Source organism: Paroedura picta, chromosome 18, assembly GCF_049243985.1.
Source record: "Paroedura picta isolate Pp20150507F chromosome 18, Ppicta_v3.0, whole genome shotgun sequence".
In the NCBI taxonomy this organism is placed as follows: Eukaryota; Metazoa; Chordata; class Lepidosauria; order Squamata; family Gekkonidae; genus Paroedura; species Paroedura picta.
In genome coordinates, this window is record NC_135386.1 from 3,675,327 (window position 1) to 3,694,607 (window position 19,281).

At 52.2% G+C, this 19,281-nt stretch overlaps 2 protein-coding genes across 5 annotated transcripts in view; one reads left to right on the forward strand and one right to left on the reverse strand.

Annotated features, from left to right (window-relative positions):
- Positions 1 to 19,281, reverse strand: part of STRA6 (signaling receptor and transporter of retinol STRA6) — an 84,874-nt gene that overhangs the window by 53,789 nt on the left and 11,804 nt on the right. The gene's annotated exons all lie outside the window — the stretch shown is intronic.
- CCDC33 (coiled-coil domain containing 33) overlaps positions 1 to 19,281 on the forward strand; it is an 89,903-nt gene that overhangs the window by 25,819 nt on the left and 44,803 nt on the right. For all 4 annotated transcript variants that reach the window (XM_077318175.1, XM_077318174.1, XM_077318173.1 and 1 more), the window contains 2 exons: positions 11,390 to 11,523; positions 15,597 to 15,706. In XM_077318175.1, coding sequence (XP_077174290.1) covers positions 11,390 to 11,523; positions 15,597 to 15,706 — 244 coding nt within the window. The remainder of the gene's footprint in view (positions 1 to 11,389; positions 11,524 to 15,596; positions 15,707 to 19,281) is intronic.

Consider the following 19,281-nt stretch of genomic DNA (forward strand, 5'->3'; position numbering starts at 1 on the left):
GAGCCAGGAAATGTTGGTTGCTTAGCACTCAGATAGGAGACCGCTAAGAAAGCCCGGGAGCAAACCATTGAATATTCCTGGCTTGAAAACCCTGTGGGGTTGTTAGAAGTTGGGCGCACTCCCACAAGCAGCTCATGGCCGATAACAATAGAACAAGCCCCCCACAAAACCCCAGAAAACCATAACATTATAAGCAACAGCCCTCTCTGGTGGTGTGAAAACTACTCCTTACCCCCAACTATGCTCTCAGACTGTATTGCAGTGCTGCAGGGGTGTACTGGCAACAGTTAGACTGTTAGGGTTCTCTCTCTCTCTCCTCTCTTTTTTATCCTTTCAGCTGCCCGTGCTTGGCCCCCCTCCTTTGCACACTGCCAGCAGGTCTGACTGTATCTCTGGAAAAAAAGACCTTTGTGGTTTTTACGGTGCATCGTACAATGCGACAAAAGAGCTGGCGTTCTCCCAAGCGCAGGTCATTCATTAGCCGTGCTGCTGAGGTTTCGTGGCATGCTGGATAAATTAGCGCCAGTGGGAGGAAGGGAAGTGCGGGGCACTGCCGTATGATTATTGGAGCCCTGAACCGGTATAGTCCTCCCAGGGCAAGCTCAAGACAACAAGCCGTGCTTGGGGAAGGTCCAGGAGACGGAACAGCGCCAAGGGTTGCAGGCCAAGGCCGTTGTTCCTTGATTGACAACACCCCCTCTGTGCGGGCACCTGGGCTCATGTGGCAGGCGTGCTGCCGAAAGCTCTTAAGGTTTTTTTGTTTCCATAATGGAAGCCGATGAAATCAGCAGAAATTGGAGATGGGAGGGGGGGAAGGTGGTCTTTTCAAAGCGGAAAGAGACGGCGACAAGTGTAGCCCCCTGCTTCTTTTTGGTTTCTGCTTCTGGGGTTGTTTTCTTTGTTTTCGGACAGGGAGGGCGTTCCCAGAAGCTGGGTTCCTTCCTCCCCACTAGTGTTTTGTTCACGGATTGTGAGTCGACCGAGCTGAATGGCGCTGAGTGTGCACGCCTGGAAATGTTAAACGTGCATTTGCAGAAAGCAGAATCGTTTTATATTTCGGTGGCCAAGGAAAGGCCTGTAATTTTAATGTCCTGTGTGAAAACTCCCCAAAGAGAGCCCTATTAGCGCTCTCTTTAATAGGGTTCTCGGGTTTTTTTAAAGAAATCAAATGCCTTTTTTCTTGAGCTAACGCTTCTCCACTCATATTAGCTCCCGCGGGCGGAAAAATATCGTTTTAGCGTGAACGCAATGGATAGCAGGTAGATCTGGAAAGCGGGTGGCGTTTATGGGCTGGAACAAGCTCCTCGGCTCCTGTGACATTTCTGGAGTAGGATTACTAGCTATGGACTTCAGGTTGCCAACCTCCAGGGGGTGGCTGGAGACCTCCTGGGATTACGGGTAACAGGAAGGACTTCTTCAGCCGAAGACAAGTTAAAACGTGGAGTTTACTGCTGCGGGAAGTGGATACAAGCACAGACAGCTTCAAGAGGGGTCCGGGGAAACATACAGAGCAGAGGTGCATACAGAGCAGAAGGCATAGAGGGGACTTTCTGTCTGGGGTAGGGATGCTCTGAATTTTTGGTGCTTGGGGGGGGCAAACAGCAGGAGCGTTTCTGGGGGTCTGTGTTCTTAGTCGGGAGCTGAGCTGTAATTCCGGGGGATCCCAAGGTCTCACCTGGAGGTTGGCATCCCTACCAGCAAGATACAAGTCCACAGAGTCCCCCCTCCCAATCATCCCTTTCCTCTGGGGGAACTGGTCTCTGTTGCCTGGAGAAGAGCTTTCATTCCAGGGGATCCCCAGGCCCCACCTGAAGGTTGGCCTCTCTTTCCCCAGTTTGACCTTGACAACTCAACGAACACTGTCCAGAAAAGTTAAAGGCCAGTCACGGTCCCCCTCCGTGTACGTCACTTCTGAAAATGTCTGAAAAATCTCCAACCGGGAAGCAAAACTTCCTTGTTTCTGGGAATCTTTCCTTAAAAGCCGGCAGGACAGCAGCCAGTCAGAAAGGCCCAGCCAAGGAACGTCGTCTAACACTTCAAAACCGAGACAAACCCTAACAGAGCCAGGCTGATGTTGACTCATTGTTGCGTGTGTGTGCTTTCTCAGACCAGCTGCTCTTTATTTTGGAGGCTGCGTTCTGTTCTCTGCTCCTTCTGTTTCACCTCCCCCCCAAAACGCATCCTTTTATGCCTTAATTAAACCCAAATGGGGTTCCTTTGTAGGCCTGGGTTGGGCCAGAGGAGGGAGCGGACGGGAGAACAGTCAGAGTTTTTCCTTCACTTGTCACGGAGAACCTCACGGCACGGTGACATCAGTGTGGAAAGGCTGCTATTGTTATTGTTATTGTTAGTTTATTGTCATTGTCATTGCCGTTGTTACTTTTATTGTTATTGTTACGTTTATTGTTACATTTATTGTGACTTTATTGTGACTTTTATTGTTATTGTTACTTTTATTGCTACTTTTATTGTTATTGTTATTCTTATAATTTATATCCCGCCTCCCCCCACCCCGGAGGCTCGAGGCGGGTCACATAAAAACCAATCCCCTAAAACAATAAAAGCACAATAAAAACATCGCAGGCCCCGATTTAAGTCCCTGAGGTCTTTTTTTAGTTAGAAGGGTCCCTTGGTAGCTGGGCTGGGAAATTAATTTCCTTGAAGAGCTGTTGCCAAGAGAAAACATGTTCCTGGACTAGATCACGGGTCCCCGATGGGGTGCCCAGAGGGACCATGCTGTCCACAAGCACCTTCTGTGGGATTGTATTTTTTGCTGCTTTGGTGGCAGGTTGACACCTAGAGATTTGGGAGTGGAGACTGGGAAGGGTGGGGTTGGAGAGGGACCGCTGCAGGGTATAATAGAACAGAGGACCCCCATTCAAGGCAGCCATTTTTTCTGTGGGAACTGATCTTTGTCGCCTGGAGATCAGCGATGACTCCAGGAGATCTCCAGGCACCACCTGGAGGTTGGCAGCCTCGGGCATGAATGTCAAACTAGTGACACGGGGCAGAAAGCAGCTTTTTCTGCCAGAAAATATTGACGAGGAGGAGGAGGAGGAGGAAGAGGAAGAAGAGCTGTTTGTTTTGTACCCCACTTTAAGAGCCTCAAGGCGGCTTCCCACCTCCTTCCCTTTCCTCTCCCCACAACAGACACCCTGCGAGGTAGAGGGGGCTGAGAGAGCTCTGAGAAAACTCGCTGGTCCAAGGTCCCCCAGTAGGACTCACGTGTCTCAAAGCGGCCGACAATCAAACCGGATCCTCCAAATTAGGGGCCCAGCCCTCTTAACCGCGATTGCTGGCTGCTTTGGAAGCACAGAGGGTGCCGAAAGTCCAGCGTGGCGATAAAAGGAGCATTCTGGCCCGACAGTCCTGCAGTTCCACTAAGCCCGTGGCAGGTAACGATTCGGATCACGGCCGTTTTGTCTGGCTTTCATCGAGGGCCTTGGTGGAGCCGGCGTGCAGGAGCTCCCTCCTGATGTTTCTGTGCCTGGAAAGGGAGGGAAGGGCAAAGAGGTCCAAAGCGGAGTGGGTTTTAATCTCACACACTGTTGCCCACGCCGCTTTGAATGTCACTTCTGCCTCCGGGCCGGTCCGCGGTGGAGGAAGAGAGTCTGCCTTCACGCTCTGGCGTTCCCTGTGGTTCTTGTTCAAGCACTTGCCCGCACGCTTCAGACAAAAATGCCGTAATCCGACAAATGGGAAGAAGATGCTGGATAACCATAACAGAGAATATCCAAAGGAACAAGTCCTTCTCTTCCAGAACCCCCGAGCAGTGCCCAGTTTAACGCTGGAACGAAACCTTTCATCGCCACACTGACCTCTCTGGACTTTCTGTGTTTTGGAAGGAGGCAAGCCATGCTTCCAGGAGGATGGGCCTGGTGTCGTGGCTGAGATCAGTGGACTCTAATCTGGAAGACTGGGTTTGATTCCCCGTTCCGACTCCACGTGCAGCCGGATAATCGCACGAGACGTGGGCGTCAACAGCCTACATGGTAACATGCAAAGCCCCTGCGGAATTTCTTATGCCTTCTGACGGGGTGTGTGTGTGTGTGTGTATGCCATTGCTCTGTCGCCGTGGCAACAGAAGGTGGGCGTACGAGAGCCCAGCGGGGTGTGTGTGACAAGGGAGGGAAGGGGCAGGTGCACCTCGGAGGGTGTTTTTTTTTTTTTTTGTACGCATCGGGGTACATGCCCTGCGCATCAGGTGCTTTGGAGTAACCATGGTGAGGGAGGCAAGGCAGAAAGAAATCCTTTATTGTTTGCAAGAACGCGTGCTTGATCTCCGGGCGCGTGAAATGTGTCAGAGAGAGGGGGAGTGGTGCAGAAGTGTGGGTCAGGCAGGAGCGGCCTTGAAAGGGGCACGGTTTACTTGGGAGGAAAAGGGAGGTCCCCTAACGAGGCAGGGGCTAGGCGCAAATGAACCGACGATCTTTCGGCGGTGGAAATTAGCAATGTGCAAAGGACAGGGCAGGAGGCCAGTTCTGCTCTGATTTCAATATAATCGCTGTTAATTATTCCCCCTCCCTGCCAATTAATCCTTTATATAGCTTCCTATAGTTCTCTGCAAGGTTCTTTGTGGTGGGAACACAGCCATATGCTGCCTTTGCAAGGGTGCAAAGCTAGGCAGCTGGCCCAAATAAGATTTCTAGTTTGAGCAATCAAACATCTGTACAGGCAGGCCTGGGGGGGGGGGGAAAGGCCCGAATGACAGGGGTGGGGGCACCAGAACAGGGGTGGGGGCACCAGAACAGGGCAGAGAGGCCAAGGCCTTCCTAAGAACATCAGGAGAGCCTTGCGGGATGTGACCAATGGTCCCTCTGGACCAGCATCCTGAGGGCCAACAGCAGGCCAGGGAGATTGAGGCCTTCCTGAGAACATCAGGAGAGCCCTGCTGGATCAGACCAGTGGTCCATCTAGTCCAGCCTCCTGCCTCACACAGGGGCCAACACACCAAAAGAACCAGTGCAATAGTGTGTGATGACACAGCGACTCCTTTTTGGCAGTATTTATCCAGTCTTCATGAAGGTATTTTCAGCGAAGGCACGAAGGAGCAGCCCGCACACAGCCCTGTGCGCAAAATCTGGAAAGGGCAACCATAGAAAATTCCACGTTCGTTGTTTTTATTTTGGAAAGGAGAATCTTACGGCCGTCACTGCTTCCGATTCAAGGTTCCTCGGATTCTCCATTCTCCTTCCTCGGCTGCTTTGTGCTCCTCCCCCGGCAGAATGCAGGAGCCAAGCTGGCCCCAGGTGCCACTTCTGCCTGTGCGTTTCGCAGGCCCATAGCACAGTGGTAATGGAATCGTGCCAAACCTTGGGCAGATCAGTGGGGGAGTCCCTCCACTTCCCGTGCTTTGTTGGAAGAGCTCAGCTCGCCCACTCCGCCGCGCATAATGGGAATTCAAGGTTGTGTCATGATTGCGTTCCTTTTCTTGCTCTGGCAGTCGCGGTGCCTTGAAAGCTTCCATTGTCTCAGACCTCCGTGGGGCCTTGGGAACAGGCCCAATCAGGAATCGGAGGACAAAGAGAGCCACGGGCTTGACTGAAGTGAGGGACGGGAGAACAAATGAGGTTAAGTAAATATATAGGGGACGTTGGCTTTCCCGCAGGTTAATTCGGCTGCCTTCAAAAAGCTACATGTATAGAACAAAGTGTAAGCCTTTGTGGGCACAGCTCACTTCTTTGGGTATGATGGAACGGGAATTACCGGTCTGTGCATTTAGACAGAGGGGGAGCAGTAGATTAACCTACATAACAACAACAACCTGGCTCAGTGGCAGAGAATTTGCTTGGCAGGCAGGAGGTCCCAGGTTCAATCCCCGGCATCTCCAGTTCAAGGACCAGGCAGGAGGGGATGGGGAAGGCCTTGAACTGGGACCCTGGCTCAGGGGCAGAGCCTCTGCTTGGCAGGCAGGAGGTCCCCGGTTCAATCCCTGGCATCTCCAGTTAAAGGACCAGGCAGGAGGGGATGGGGAAGGCCTTGATCTGGGACCCTGGCTCAGGGGCAGAGTCTCTGCTTGGCAGGCAGGAGGTCCCAGGTTCAATCCCCGGCATCTCCAGTTAAAGGACCAGGCAGGAGGGGACGGGAAAGGCCTTGATCTGGGACCCTGGCTCAGGGGCAGAGCCTCTGCTTGGCAGGCAGGAGGTCCCAGGTTCAATCCCCGGCATCTCCAGTTAAAGGACCGGCAGGAGGGGATGGGGAAGGCCTTGATCTGGGACCCTGGCTCAGGGGCAGAGTCTCTGCTTGGCAGGCAGGAGGTCCCAGGTTCAATCCCCGGCATCTCCAGTTAAAGGACCAGGCAGGAGGGGATGGGGAAGGCCTTGATCTGGGACCCTGGCTCAGGGGCAGAGCCTCTGCTTGGCAGGCAGGAGGTCCCAGGTTCAATCCCCGGCATCTCCAGTTAAAGGACCAGGCAGGAGGGGATGGGGAAGGCCTTGATCTGGGACCCTGGCTCAGAGTTCTGCGTGACCCAGAGCACTGGACCAGATGGGCCTTTGGCCTGATCCAACATGGCTCCTCTTACGTTCTTTAGAGAACACCATCTTTTGCAGCCTGCAGCAAGCCCGAAGCTGCTGCTGAAATGTCAGCTTGCTCCCTCTGTTGAAAAACCACCAAGGAGATACCCTATGAGCATCTGCCCCCTTCTGCGTGCTTTGCAGCCATCCTGGTCCTTTAATTCGGACGGGGGGTGGGGGGGGAGAGGCAAATAGGATTTCTGAACAGGCCCGATCGATCGCCGCCTGCAGCTCACCCATGGCGTCATTGTCGGCGTTTTCATCCAAGGCGATTTGGATTCGCGCCAGCCGAAAGCGTGCCGGCCACTCGGAGGCAGGGCTGCCGAAACCTGCCCTCCCTTCTCGGCGGAAAGCGGAGAAGAGAAAAAGAGAGCGCGGATCCTTTTATCCATTATTAATGGACTGGTGGTCCGCGGAACTCTTTGGGGGCTGCGGGGCGGGAGGGGAGAGGGGGAGATTAAAGGGTGGGCATTTGATCAGGTGCTTTCCATTTTCCTAGAGGGTGGAACTGCTGCCCGGGCTAAGTTACGAGGCCAATTATTCGATGCAACGCCAGCAGCTGTCCTTAGGAGATGGAGGGAGGGGGGCAGAGAGGAGAAACGTGGGGAGGCTAGATTCCGAGGGGCAGCCAGGAAGCAGCGGAACAGAAATTCTAGTCCTGTAGCAGCTTTAACAGCATTTCATTGGTTTCGTTTATTATTATCCTGATCCGAGGCCAGCGGTCAAGAATATCACCAATAGATGATGCACGCTGGCTGTATAAAACAGAAATCCTGTGCAGAAAATACACCATTATTAGGAATGATCAAATTATTAAAGCACTGGGCCGTCTTTTTCTGCCTTATTAGAAGAAGGAGAAGAAGTACGGGGTTTGTACTCTGCTTTTTACTGCCCAAGGGAGTCTCCAAGCGGCTGACAATCGCCTTCCCGTCCTCTGCCCACATCAGAAACCCTGGGAGGGAGGTGGGGCTGAGAGAGCTCTACGAGAACTGCGACTGGCTCAAGGTCACTCCGCAGGCTGCGTGTGGAGGAGGAGCAGGGAATCAAACATGGCTTGACAGATTGGAGACTACCATTGCACCCAGCAGGCCAAGATGCAGAATCCGGCTAGTTTGAGAGCGGTTCCATTGAAACAGTTGTCGAGAAGAATAAAAATAATTTGGTCTACCTGGTTATTTGGGACAGAATCGGGACAATGTGCGTCTTCTGAATGTCCAGGGCCTATTCTGCACACAATAGATAATGCACTTTCAATGCACTTTAGAAGCAGATTTTCCTGTTCCGCACAGGAAAATCAGCCACCAAAGCACGTTGAAAGTGCATTATCCTACGTGTGCAGAATGGGCCCTGGTAAAACCAGCAGAGTAAGAGGACACGTTCCCTTCCAGTCCGACATGGGCAGGGGTGTTGTACTTATGGGGCAGAAGCATCTCTCCCTTCAAGGAGGGAAGATGAGAGAGCCAAAGTTTCCTTCAAGGCACAAGCTTCCCTGCGCAGGCACCGTTCTCCAGAGGCAAGAGAGCATGCCATTAGCACATAGCACAGGAGGGAACTCCATTAAAGGCCCTCTCTGCAGCAATGGTCCAGGGAGTGGAAGAAGAGCAATATCAAATAGCTCACAAGAGCCGGTCATTAAAATTTCATTGCCAGATAGCTTGGAGTGCGGGGTGGGGGTGGGGGAGCGAACCTGGGAGGGAGTGTTTGAAAGGCGCAACAGCCCAAAGCACAGGCTGGGGAGAGTCCGGGGGGAGGGAGCATTTCAGAGACGAGCTCTCGTCTGCTTAGAGGAGCGAGGGGCTCGGCCATCTGGCGTCCTGGTTGCTCGCCGGAGCCCCTGCCATTTTTGGAGCACGGGGTGCTAGCAAAAGGCCTGCCCCCAAACATGCATCCAAGAGATCAGAGGGGCAGAGATTGAGTCCGGAACAAAATCGCCAAGCCCTGTGCAGCATCCTGCGAGTTGGCGGATCTGCAATGCCACGCCAATTTAAGGGTTCATTTTGTTCCTTCGTACCCTGCCGGTCTCGGCCATGGCTGGCATCGTTCTCCTCACCTGTGTTTTATCCCCCACAACTACCCTGTGAGGTAGGTCAGGCCGGGAAAGTCCAACTGGCCCAAGATCACCCAGCAAGCTTCCACGGCTGAGTGGGGATTCGAACCTGGGTCTCCCAGATCATAGCCCAGCACTCTAACCATGTCCTGATTGGCTCAGTAGGAGACATCCTGCTCCTTTGAACACACTCCTTCCCTGATAACCTTCAGAAGGAAGAACCACTTTGCTCTTCTCTCTCTCTCTACAAATAAAACTTTTTTTTATTCTTTAAGCAGCCAGTGCTTTGCCCCTCCTTTGCATATCTAAACCCTGCAAGCAGGGCCTTTGGTTCATTTTGCCTCTTCCCTCCAAAGAGGGACGGTGCGACCTTCTCACGTGGTGCCTTACCCGACACGTTGCCTCGACGACAAAAGATAGAATTCCTGATCTACCCTGACGATAATTGCCGGGTTTTTAAAAATTATCCTCATTGTCTGCCGGAGAATAAACACTGTAAACGGATAATTACAGGAGGCCATTTTTCTGTTAATTCTAGCAGCTTGGCAATTAACTCTCAGGCTTTCGCCTCGTGGTGTGATTTGTGTGTGTTTCTTGAGGAGGGTCTGCAGTGTTTTCCCTCCCTCTGTTTCCAAGGATCCCTCCTCCTCCTTGGTAGTTCCTTCAGGGAATTCTGTCTTCGGGCCTTCATCTCACGGGGATAACCCCCTGCATAATGGAAGCCTCCCCCGGAGAGCCAAAATGCTCCACCGTAAGTGAAGTGTAAATGACAAAATTGATTAGAACCGATCGACCCAAGGCCCAAATTGAAAGGTGTTTGGGGCATCTGGCCGGGATGCAGACTCATCGCGATGAAAAGTGAGGGGCGAGGGAGAAATTTTCTCACCTAATTATGGGCAGCATTGCACAGGGAAGGGAAGAGGGAAGAGGGAAGAGGGAAGAGGGAAGAGGGAAGAGGGAAGAGGGAAGAGGGAAGAGGGAAGAGGGAAGAGGGAAGAGGGAAGGGAAGGGAAGGGAAGGGAAGGGAAGGGAAGGGAAGGGAAGGGAAGGGAAGGGAAGGGAAGGGAAGGGAAGGGAAGGGAAGGGAAGGGAAGGGAAGGGAAGGGAAGGGAAGAATCTGCTGGCTGCAGAGGAGAGGACACGCAGTAATGGGTTTAAACTTCAAGTACAACGATATAGGCTAGATATCAGGAAAAAGTTTTTCACAGTCAGAGTAGTTCAGCAGTGGAATAGGCTGCCCAAGGAGGTGGTGAGCTCCCCCTCACTGGCAGTCTTCAAGCAAAGGTTGGATGCACACTTTTCTTGGATGCTTTAGGATGCTTAGGGCTGATCCTGCGTTGAGCAGGGGGTTGGACTAGATGGCCTGTGTGGCCCCTTCCAACTCTAGGATTCTATGATTCTATGGTTCTAATCATGCAGGGATTGTCTCACGAGCAAACAACACCATATTCTGCTTAAATCTGGGCCAGTTCCTGGAATTTCTTAATCCAGCAGCTACATGCTTGGGGAAGGGGGTGCAAAAGTGTGTGTGTGGGGGGGGGGGGAATAAAGGAGGCTTTGTGAGTTATAAAAAGGCTTATGAGTCTTGGGTCCAAAATGGGCTTCTGTCCAGAATCCTTCCAAGACCCCTTCTTATTTATTTGTTTGTTTGCTTGTTTATTCTTCTTCCTCTTTAACAGACTGACATGTTGTGGTTTCGTGGCATTGTATTTTAATTATTTGTCTTGAGGCTCCTCTATCGCGATTAGCCAAAAACAAACAGCCACATTCTGGTGGGGGCAGAGGGAAACTTTAGCTGCAGGCCTTGCCGAATGTCCAGGTCGAGAATAACCGCTGTAGGCCCTTCCCCTCCGCTTAAAAAATCCCTCCTCTTTAGAAATCACCCAGGAAACATGAGCTGCTAATCAGGGCCGTGGTGCCTTGTCCTTGACCAGGCTGGTATGCAGCAGGCCAGGAAAGTTCAAGCCCGTCTCATTCATCTTCCTCGGGGCCTCCTTTTAATCTTCTCTGAAGAGGAAGAGCCCGGAGGGCGTGGAGAAGCGGCCAAATATTGCCAAATGGGCCGTGTAAGCTGAAGGAGGCGGGATTGTTCTGATAGGGCAGGGGAAGTTCAGAGACCAGAGAGGGTAACGGGACGAATCCCTGAAAATCCCTGGTTTGCATTGCCTGGATACAACTCTTCTGGCTGGTTTATGTTGAGAAGATGATACCGCCTGGCATCATTTTACCAGGGCAATGTACAGTGTGGGTGAAGGCTCCACCTCCTGCAGTAGCCATGTTGCAGGTGGGATTTCCTGGATCACCTGTTCCCCAGGTGATCGAGATCAGTTCGGAGGGTGGGTTCCGTGACATCCCTTCTCTCTCTTGAGACCCAGCGTGGCATTAGTGGTTAAGAGCAGTGGCTTCTAATGTGGAGAACCAGGTTCGGTTCTCTATAAGCGGCCAGCGGGGTGACCTTGGGCCAGTCACAGTTCTCTCAGAGCCCTCTCAGCCCCACCTACCTCATAGGTCGTGGGGAGAGAGGAAGGGCAGGTGATTGTAGGCCGCTTTGACACTCCTTTGGGTAGTAAAAAGTGGGATACAAAAACCTTCTACTCTAGGGAACTGGGCTTGATTCTCCCCTCCTCCACATGCAGCTAACAAAGTGACCTTGGGCCAGTCACAGTCCTGTTAGAGCTGTTCTCACAGAGCAGTTTTCTCAGAGTTCGCCTACCTCAAGGGGTTTCTGTTGTGGGGAAAGTTAGGGAAAGTTGTCTGCCAGCCACTTCAGGATGCCTTCGTGTTGTGAAAAGCGGGGCATATAAAATGGCTTCTCTTGTTGTTGTAGCAAGACCACCTCTGATGAAGAAAACAAACAGCCAGCGCAAGGGGTGACCCATGCAGCCGAACAGCCGACTCGCGCTCCGAACTGGGAGGAGAAGGTGACCGTGGAAATCGAAGCAAGGAAGGCTGGCGAAGAAGGTGCAGAATCTGGTCATTATGCTTGGAGGAAGGGGAAAAGTGGTGGCATCTAAGGAAGGGCACTCTGCCTGTGCAAACAGAGAAGGAACTTCAGAGTCAGGTTCCATGGCTGGTCTGGCTCAGGGGCAGAGCCTCTGCTTGGCAGGCAGGAGGTCCCAGGTTCAATCCCCGGCATCTCCAGTTAAAGGACCAGGCAGGAGGGGATGGGGAAGGCCTTGATCTGGGACCCTGGCTCAGGGGCAGAGCCTCTGCTTGGCAGGCAGAAGGTCCCAGGTTCAATCCCCGGCATCTCCAGTTAAAGGACCAGGCAGGAGGGGATGGGGAAGGCCTTGACCTGGGACCCTGGCTCAGGGGCAGAGCCTCTGCTTGGCAGGCAGAAGGTCCCAGGTTCAATCCCCGGCATCTCCTGCTAAAAGGACCAGGCAGGAGGGGATGGGGAAGGCCTTGATCAGGGACCCTGGCTCAGGGGCAGAGCCTCTGCTTGGCAGGCAGAAGGTCCCAGGTTCAATCCCTGGCATCTCCAGTTAAAGGACCAGGCAGGAGGGGATGGGAGAGGCCTTGATCTGAGACCCTGGCTCAGGGGCAGAGCCTCTGCTTGGCAGGCAGGAGGTCCCAGGTTCAATCCCCGGCATCTCCAGTTAAAGGACCAGGCAGGAGGGGATGGGAGAGGCCTTGATCTGGGACCCTGGCTCAGGGGCAGAGCCTCTGCTTGGCAGGCAGGAGGTCCCAGGTTCAATCCCCGGCATCTCCAGTTCAAGGACCAGGCAGGAGGGGGATGTTGAAACGGCTCCTCTGGAGTAGATTTACACCCATTTATACCCATTGAGGGATCTGGTGTAGCTCCTGCCTAGCTCAGTCACCCCGGTGTAGAACAGCTACAGAAACACACCAAACACATCCCTTTATTTCGCTGAAACAATACCCATAATGTAATAACAGGGCGTGGCACAACCTGCAGCAGCCTGGCTTTAACCCAATCACCAGCTCTAATGGCATTAGCATTTCTTAGGATTCCGCACATAACATTAACCAGCTTGAAGCAATCAAGACTCAGCCGCGAGGCCAAACGGTCTACGCCTTGGGAGAATTTGTCCAAATCGGCACCAATGATTCCCCCATTAGGTAAGCTTGCAGCAGTGGAAGATGCCAGGGACCCCAAGAAGGGACGTGTGGGGTGAGAGGACCGGTGGCTTCGTATCTGTTGACTTTCAGGGTTTTATTCAGCTACGGTTGCAGTGGTGATCTTCTCTGCCTCTCGCCCGCCAGGAAGCACGGTCCCGTTAATTAACAGAGAAGTCAGGTTCTATTCTTGGGGCATCAAGGATCACGTGAAGGATAGACCCTTCCTTTTGTCCAAGGGGCTTGAGGTCTACGGGATAATGACGGGGGAGGGAACAGCTCAGGAAGGGGGGGGCGCATTAACAAGACACGTCTGCAGCATGGCAACCACCTTGAGACACAAAGCCACAGCTCCGGCCTGGTTTGGAACGTGCTAATGAGCTCAACCTGGCCCCTTGCATTTCTTCCAAGCTCAACCAGGCTGGGTTTGTGTTGCAGGGAGGGAGCGCCAGGCGATTGGCAGCAAAGTTTTATACCCAGAAGCTGCTTCCTCCTTCCCCCCCCCCCAGGCGATTAAACCAGATGGTGCTGCTGAATAGCCTCATGGCCTTGTTAGGCCTTAAAGGGGAAGGACTTGCTTTCCTGGGAACGGTAAGGTACCGAATCAACGTTTCTGCAGCATGGCCTCATTTTGGAGCATGATTTTGTAGAAATATGGACAGGGGGGGTCTTTTCTCAAAAAGAAAGGGCCTCTGTTGTGTTCTATCAAGCTGTGATGTTTAGAAAGAATTTTTGTAAGATGGTATTCCGTCTAAGCATCCAAGCTCAAGGTGGGCTACAGATTCTTACTAGAAGTTGCACAAAGAGATCTCACATCCTTAAGACCCTAAGAAGAGCCCTGCTGGATCAGACTAGGGCCCCCGCTAGTCCAGAGAGATTGAGGCCTCCTTAAGAACATTGGGAGATGCCTGTTGGATCAGATTAGGGGTACACCTAATCTAGAGAGTCCAAGGCCTTCCTACATTAGAAGGGCCCTTCTGGATCAGACCAGTGAAGGTCCATCCAGTCCAGCATCCTGCCTCACCCAGGGGCCAGCCAGTTCCTCTGGAGGTCCAACAACAGGGCAGAGAGGCCAAGGCCTTCAGAAGAACATCAGAAGGGCCCTTCTGGATCAGACCAGTGGTCCATCCTAAACTGGGAAACATGGAGGTTTGTGGATAGAGTGAAAAAACCTTCTGTGTTTCCAAGGCAAATGATATATATTTTTCACATTTAACCCAATTTAGCCCAGTGCTGGGGTTGGTGAAATGACTAAGAAATTCAGTACAGATCCATTCCTTGTCCCCAAAATATCCCCACCAGATAGCAAGACAGTACCTTCCTTCCCACCCTGGCTTGCAATTCAGCACCAAGGACAGCAGCTCCCCCCAAAGGGAGGACAAACGGGCTTGTTCCTCAAATTACTGAAAGTGGTTTAGGACAGGGGTAGTCAACCTGTGGTCCTCCAGATGTTCATGGGCTACAGAATTGTAGCCCATGAACATCTGGAGGACCACAGGTTGACTACCCCTGGTTTAGGACATCTCCACAAGGGATGCTAAGAACAGGAAGGTGGATGATGGCCAAGCAGCCATTTTCTCCTCAGCTGTGTCCTCTCTTCCCTTTCCTTTAGGGGGAGGTCTTCCTACCCATGAATCATCTTGGTGGCCCTCCTTTGTACTTTGTCCAGCCCTGCAATGTCCTTTTTGAGATACGGTGACCAACATTGTGCAGAAAACAGGGTACAAAATCCAGTTAGAAGAAGAAAAAGAAGAGTTGGGTTTTATATGCCACTTTTCTCTACCAGAAGCCTTAAAGTGGCTTACAATCACCTTCCTGTTCCTCTCCCCACAACAGACACCATGTGAGGGAGGTGAGGCTGAGAGAGCCCTGAGATTAGTATCTGATCAGAACAGCTTTATCAGGGATTTCCACCCCTACTTGTATTTGAGGAAGGAAGCTCAAAAATATATCCCCCAGAAATCTTGTTTGTCCCTCACTCCAGCTGAATCAAGAAGCTCCCATTTATGGCCTTGTCGAAATGTCTATGTTCCAGTCCAACCCACCTCACAGGGCTGTTGTGCTTGGGAACTGGGGACTGTTTTGTGCGGCAGAAATGGGGTATAAGCCCCTTTCTGGTATCTGCTCTCCTCTCACCCGTGTCTTACCATTACCGACTCAGGTTCCACTGGCAAACCTAATCAGGAATAATTCTGAATTGATTCATGGGCCGCCAGATACGGCCCTGGATTGATCATATTGACATCTGTCTTGTCTGCTTGGGGGAAAAAAATCATCAGCCTAGATAAAAGGTATGAATATAGATTGGATTAATTGGTTTTTGTGCTCCCCCGTGGATGCTTTTTGCCTTGGGTTTCGACGGCGGGAGCATAATTTAAATGAGGGAATCTGTTCTCAAATTACAAGTGTGTGTCCAAATGGGGCAGGGGGGGAGGTGGGAAAGAGAGAGATTTCTGTGTAGACAAGAGAAGAAGAGGAAGAAGAGGAAGAAGAAAAGAAGAAGAAAAGAAGAAGAAGAAGAGGAGGAGGAGGAGGAAGAGGAAGAAGAAAAGAAGAAAAAGAAGAAGAGGAAGAAGAAGAGGAAGAAGAAAAGAAGAAGAAGAAGAAGAAGAAGAAGAAGAAGAAGAAGAAGAAGAAGAAGAAGAAGAAGAAGAAGAAGAAGAAGAAGAAGAGGAGGAGGAGGAGGAGGAGGAGGAAGAAGAAGAAGAAGAGGAAGAAGAAAAGAAGAAGAAGAAGAAGAAGAAGAGGAGGAGGAGGAAGAAGCAAAGGAAGAAGAAAAGAAGAAGAAGAAGAAGAAGAAGAAAAGAAGAAGAGGAAGAAGAAAAGAAGAAGAAGAGGAAGAAGAAAAGGAAGAAGAAAAGAAGAAGAAGAAGCACCCTTCTATAACTTTTCTATAGCAGATTAATTTGCCTACTCTCCTCAAACAAGCTTTTCTCCTGTGCTCTTTTTCCCAGATGTATCCCTAATCATCGCTGACAAGGACACCAAAGAGATACTCGCAAGATACAACATCCCGGTGAAATACCTGCGGCCTTTCCACCACTACCACTGTGCTCTAATATCGGTAAGACACATCCCAGAATTCCATCTGGCATTACCTACATCCTGGTATTGCCAGCGATGGACACAGAATCCTAGAGGGTGAAGGGGTCGTGCAGGCCATCTAGTCCAACCCGCTGCTCAATGCAAGATCTGTAATTTGCTTGATGAGGAATGTCCTGCAGGGTAGTCTAGGAGGAGGTGTGTATTTAGCATAGTTAGGATAGGAATAGGGCACTAAGTTAGAGGGGCCGTGTACCGGGATATTTGAATGCACCACCGCATGTAGAAAGTAAGCCTGGCAGGGGACTAGAGTTCTAGTCCAGGCTCTGTCCTGAATGGCTATCTTTCTGATTGTCGGGTTTTAAAAAGATTGGGAAATTGGAATGCCTCTCGGAGAAACGACGGTCTCATTTGCTTTCTCCGGCTGTCTGGTTCGGCCCTAATCCCAGGCTTATGAACAAACAGCCCTACAGCGGAGTCGTTTTGTTTAACCTTGCCAGGGTCAGGCAAAAGCAACCTTACGCAACCGTCATAATCCGAGACGGGAAAATGTTTCGGGTTTCCGCACGAGTCATGGAAATGTGCTTTGGGGAACAAGGAAGGAGAAAGGCCCCAGTATTGCTGTTTTTAAAAGCGCCGAATTCCTTCTCCGTTTCCGAAAAGGAGCGCCTTGGAAAATAAGGAGGAAATATGCCACAGTGTGAACTGCCCCCTTTCTTGGCTCTGAGAACACAGGCAAAATGACACATTGGCACACAGAAATCTGCCTTCTGCCAGAGCAGACTGCGTGTGTCCCTCATGCTCAGCATTGTCTACTCAAGCTGCTAGCAGCTCTCCAAGGTCTCAGATCAAGGTCTTTCCCATCACCTCCTGCCTTTTAACTGGAGAGGCCAGAGATTGAAGGTGGGATCTCCTGCAGGCCAAGCAGGGGCTCTGCCCCTGAGCCAGAGTCCCAGATCAAGGCCTTTCCCATCCCCTCCTGCCTGGTCCTTTCACTGGAGATGCCGGGGATTGAACCTGGGACCTTCTGCCTGCCAAGCAGAGGCTCTGCCCCAGAGCCAGGGTCCCAGATCAAGGCCTTCCCCATCCCCTCCTGCCTGGTCCTTTAACTGGAGATGCCGGGGATTGAACCTGGGACCTTCTGCCTGCCAAGCAGAGGCTCTGCCCCTGAGCCAGGGTCCGAGATCAAGGCCTTCCCCATCCCCTCCTGCCTGGTCCTTTAACTGGAGATGCCGGGGATTGAACCTGGGACCTCCTGCCTGCCAAGCAGAGGCTCTGCCCCTGAGCCAGGGTCCCAGATCAAGGCCTTCCCCATCCCCTCCTGCCTGGTCCTTTAACTGGAGATGCCGGGGATTGAACCTGGGACCTTCTGCCTGCCAAGCAGAGGTTCTGCCCCTGAGCCAGGGTCCCAGATCAAGGCCTTCCCCATCCCCTCCTGCCTGGTCCTTTAACTGGAGATGCCGGGGATTGAACCTGGGACCTTCTGCCTGCCAAGCAGAGGCTCTGCCCCTGAGCCAGGGTCCCAGATCAAGGCCTTCCCCATCCCCTCCTGCCTGGTCCTTTAACTGGAGATGCCAGGGATTGAACCTGGGACCTTCTGCCTGCCAAGCAGAGGCTCTGCCCCTGAGCCAGGGTCCCAGATCAAGGCCTTCCCCATCCCCTCCTGCCTGGTCCTTTAACTGGAGATGCCGGGGATTGAACCTGGGACCTTCTGCCTGCCAAGCAGAGGCTCTGCCCCTGAGCCAGGGTCCCAGATCAAGGCCTTCCCCATCCCCTACTGCCTGGTCCTTTAACTGGAGATGCCAGGGATTGAACCTGGGACCTCCTGCCTGCCAAGCAGAGGCTCTGCCCCTGAGCCAGGGTCCCAGATCAAGGCCTTCCCCATCCCCTCCTGCCTGGTCCTTTAACTGGAGATGCCGGGGATTGAACCTGGGACCTTCTGCCTGCCAAGCAGAGGCTCTGCCCCTGAGCCAGGGTCCCAGATCAAGGCCTTCCCCATCCCCTCCTGCCTGGTCCTTTAACTGGAGATGCCGGGGATTGAACCTGGGACCTTCTGCCTGCCAAGCAGAGGCTCTGCCCCTGAGCCAGGGTCCCAGAGCAAGGCCTTCCCCATCCCCTCCTGCCTGGTCCTTTAACTGGAGATGCCGGAGATTGAACCTGGGACCTTCTGCCTGCCAAGCAGAGGCTCTGCCCCTGAGCCATGGCTCTTCTCTTTCCCAAACTTGTGGTGTACTGAAGGCCAATAGAATCTATCCATCCATCCATCCATCCATCCATCCATCCATCCATCCATCCATCCATCCATCCATCCATCCATCCATCCCTTATATTTCTGGACCACTCTCCTCTGAGGCTCAGGGCAGTTTACCTAAATCGTGGGGCTATAGCCGTGTGAATTCATAGAAGAACAGGCCTCTTTCTACAAGGACTTTGCGCTCTGCCAAACGTAACGAGCCCATCCTCTATTCGGCAACCTCTATTCCCTTCAGCTTTCTTGTCTCACTTGGACGGCAAATTATTTTTCGTGCCGCGTGCCGGTATCGATGAGCGAATAACAATCAGCTCCATTGCATTTGCGGAGAAAGCCCATTAGCACACAAGAGCAGCCGGGAGTCTGCATTTCTGTCTGGTTTCTTTGTAAATCATTTGCTTGCTTTTTAGGCCCTGTCTCATACACAAACTCACCGGGAGTTTACGCAGGGAAGCTCTGCTGTTTTATCAATGTTTAAGAACAGGGGCGACCGATTCCTTGGCTGTCTGCCGCTAATTGACTTTCTTGGGCTGGAGATCGCTGCCAAGGAGGGATGCCAACCTCCAGGTAGTGGCTGGAACTTTCCCGGGGTTCCACCTGGGTGTAAACTGCACGGAGCTTTTATTCCAACCCCAGGTCGATTCAGTCCCTGCCCTCTACACAGAATGCGATTTCCGTTTGGATTTGGGGCGATTTAAATTCTCCTTCTGCAGCAAGAAGGATTGATCCGGAGTGACCCTGCCTTTATTGTGCGATATCTTGGAGTGCTTTTAATGCTCAATATCTGGATCGGGGAAAGAAAGCTCCGCGGTAGAGAACCTCTGATAGGCCACACCTGGTCATGTGACAAACTTGCCTTAAAGGAGTAGCCCCTAATTTCTCTCAACTTCTGTCGGTCCTGGATTTTTCATCCCTCCTCTGCCTTTTTCGATTGTCCCCCCCCCCCCCAAGAAAAGAAAGAGGCTCCCTGCTTGGCTCCTCTCCCTCACCTTCAAGAAAAGAAAGAAAGAGGCTTGGCTCCCCCCCCCCACCTTCTGAGCCTCCCTAACCACGTGCAGAAGACTTTCCTGTTTCAATGGGGAGGGGAGCGAGGAGAGGAAGAGCCGAGTTCAAAGCGATTTGAATTCAACCGGATTGACAATGGAATAAAGAAAGTAAGTGCAGACTCTGCCCTGGACTCCAGGTGGAAGAGAGCACTGGAAGATATAGTTGCTTAGGAAGGTCGAGTCTTCAGCATGTTGTGGTGCTGGAGGTTGGGACCCCGAGGCTCCTCTAAGGGTTGGGGGGTTCTCAACACTTTCTCCTAGGAATGCAAACGTTCTGCTTTTTCATCAAGAGACTGGGAA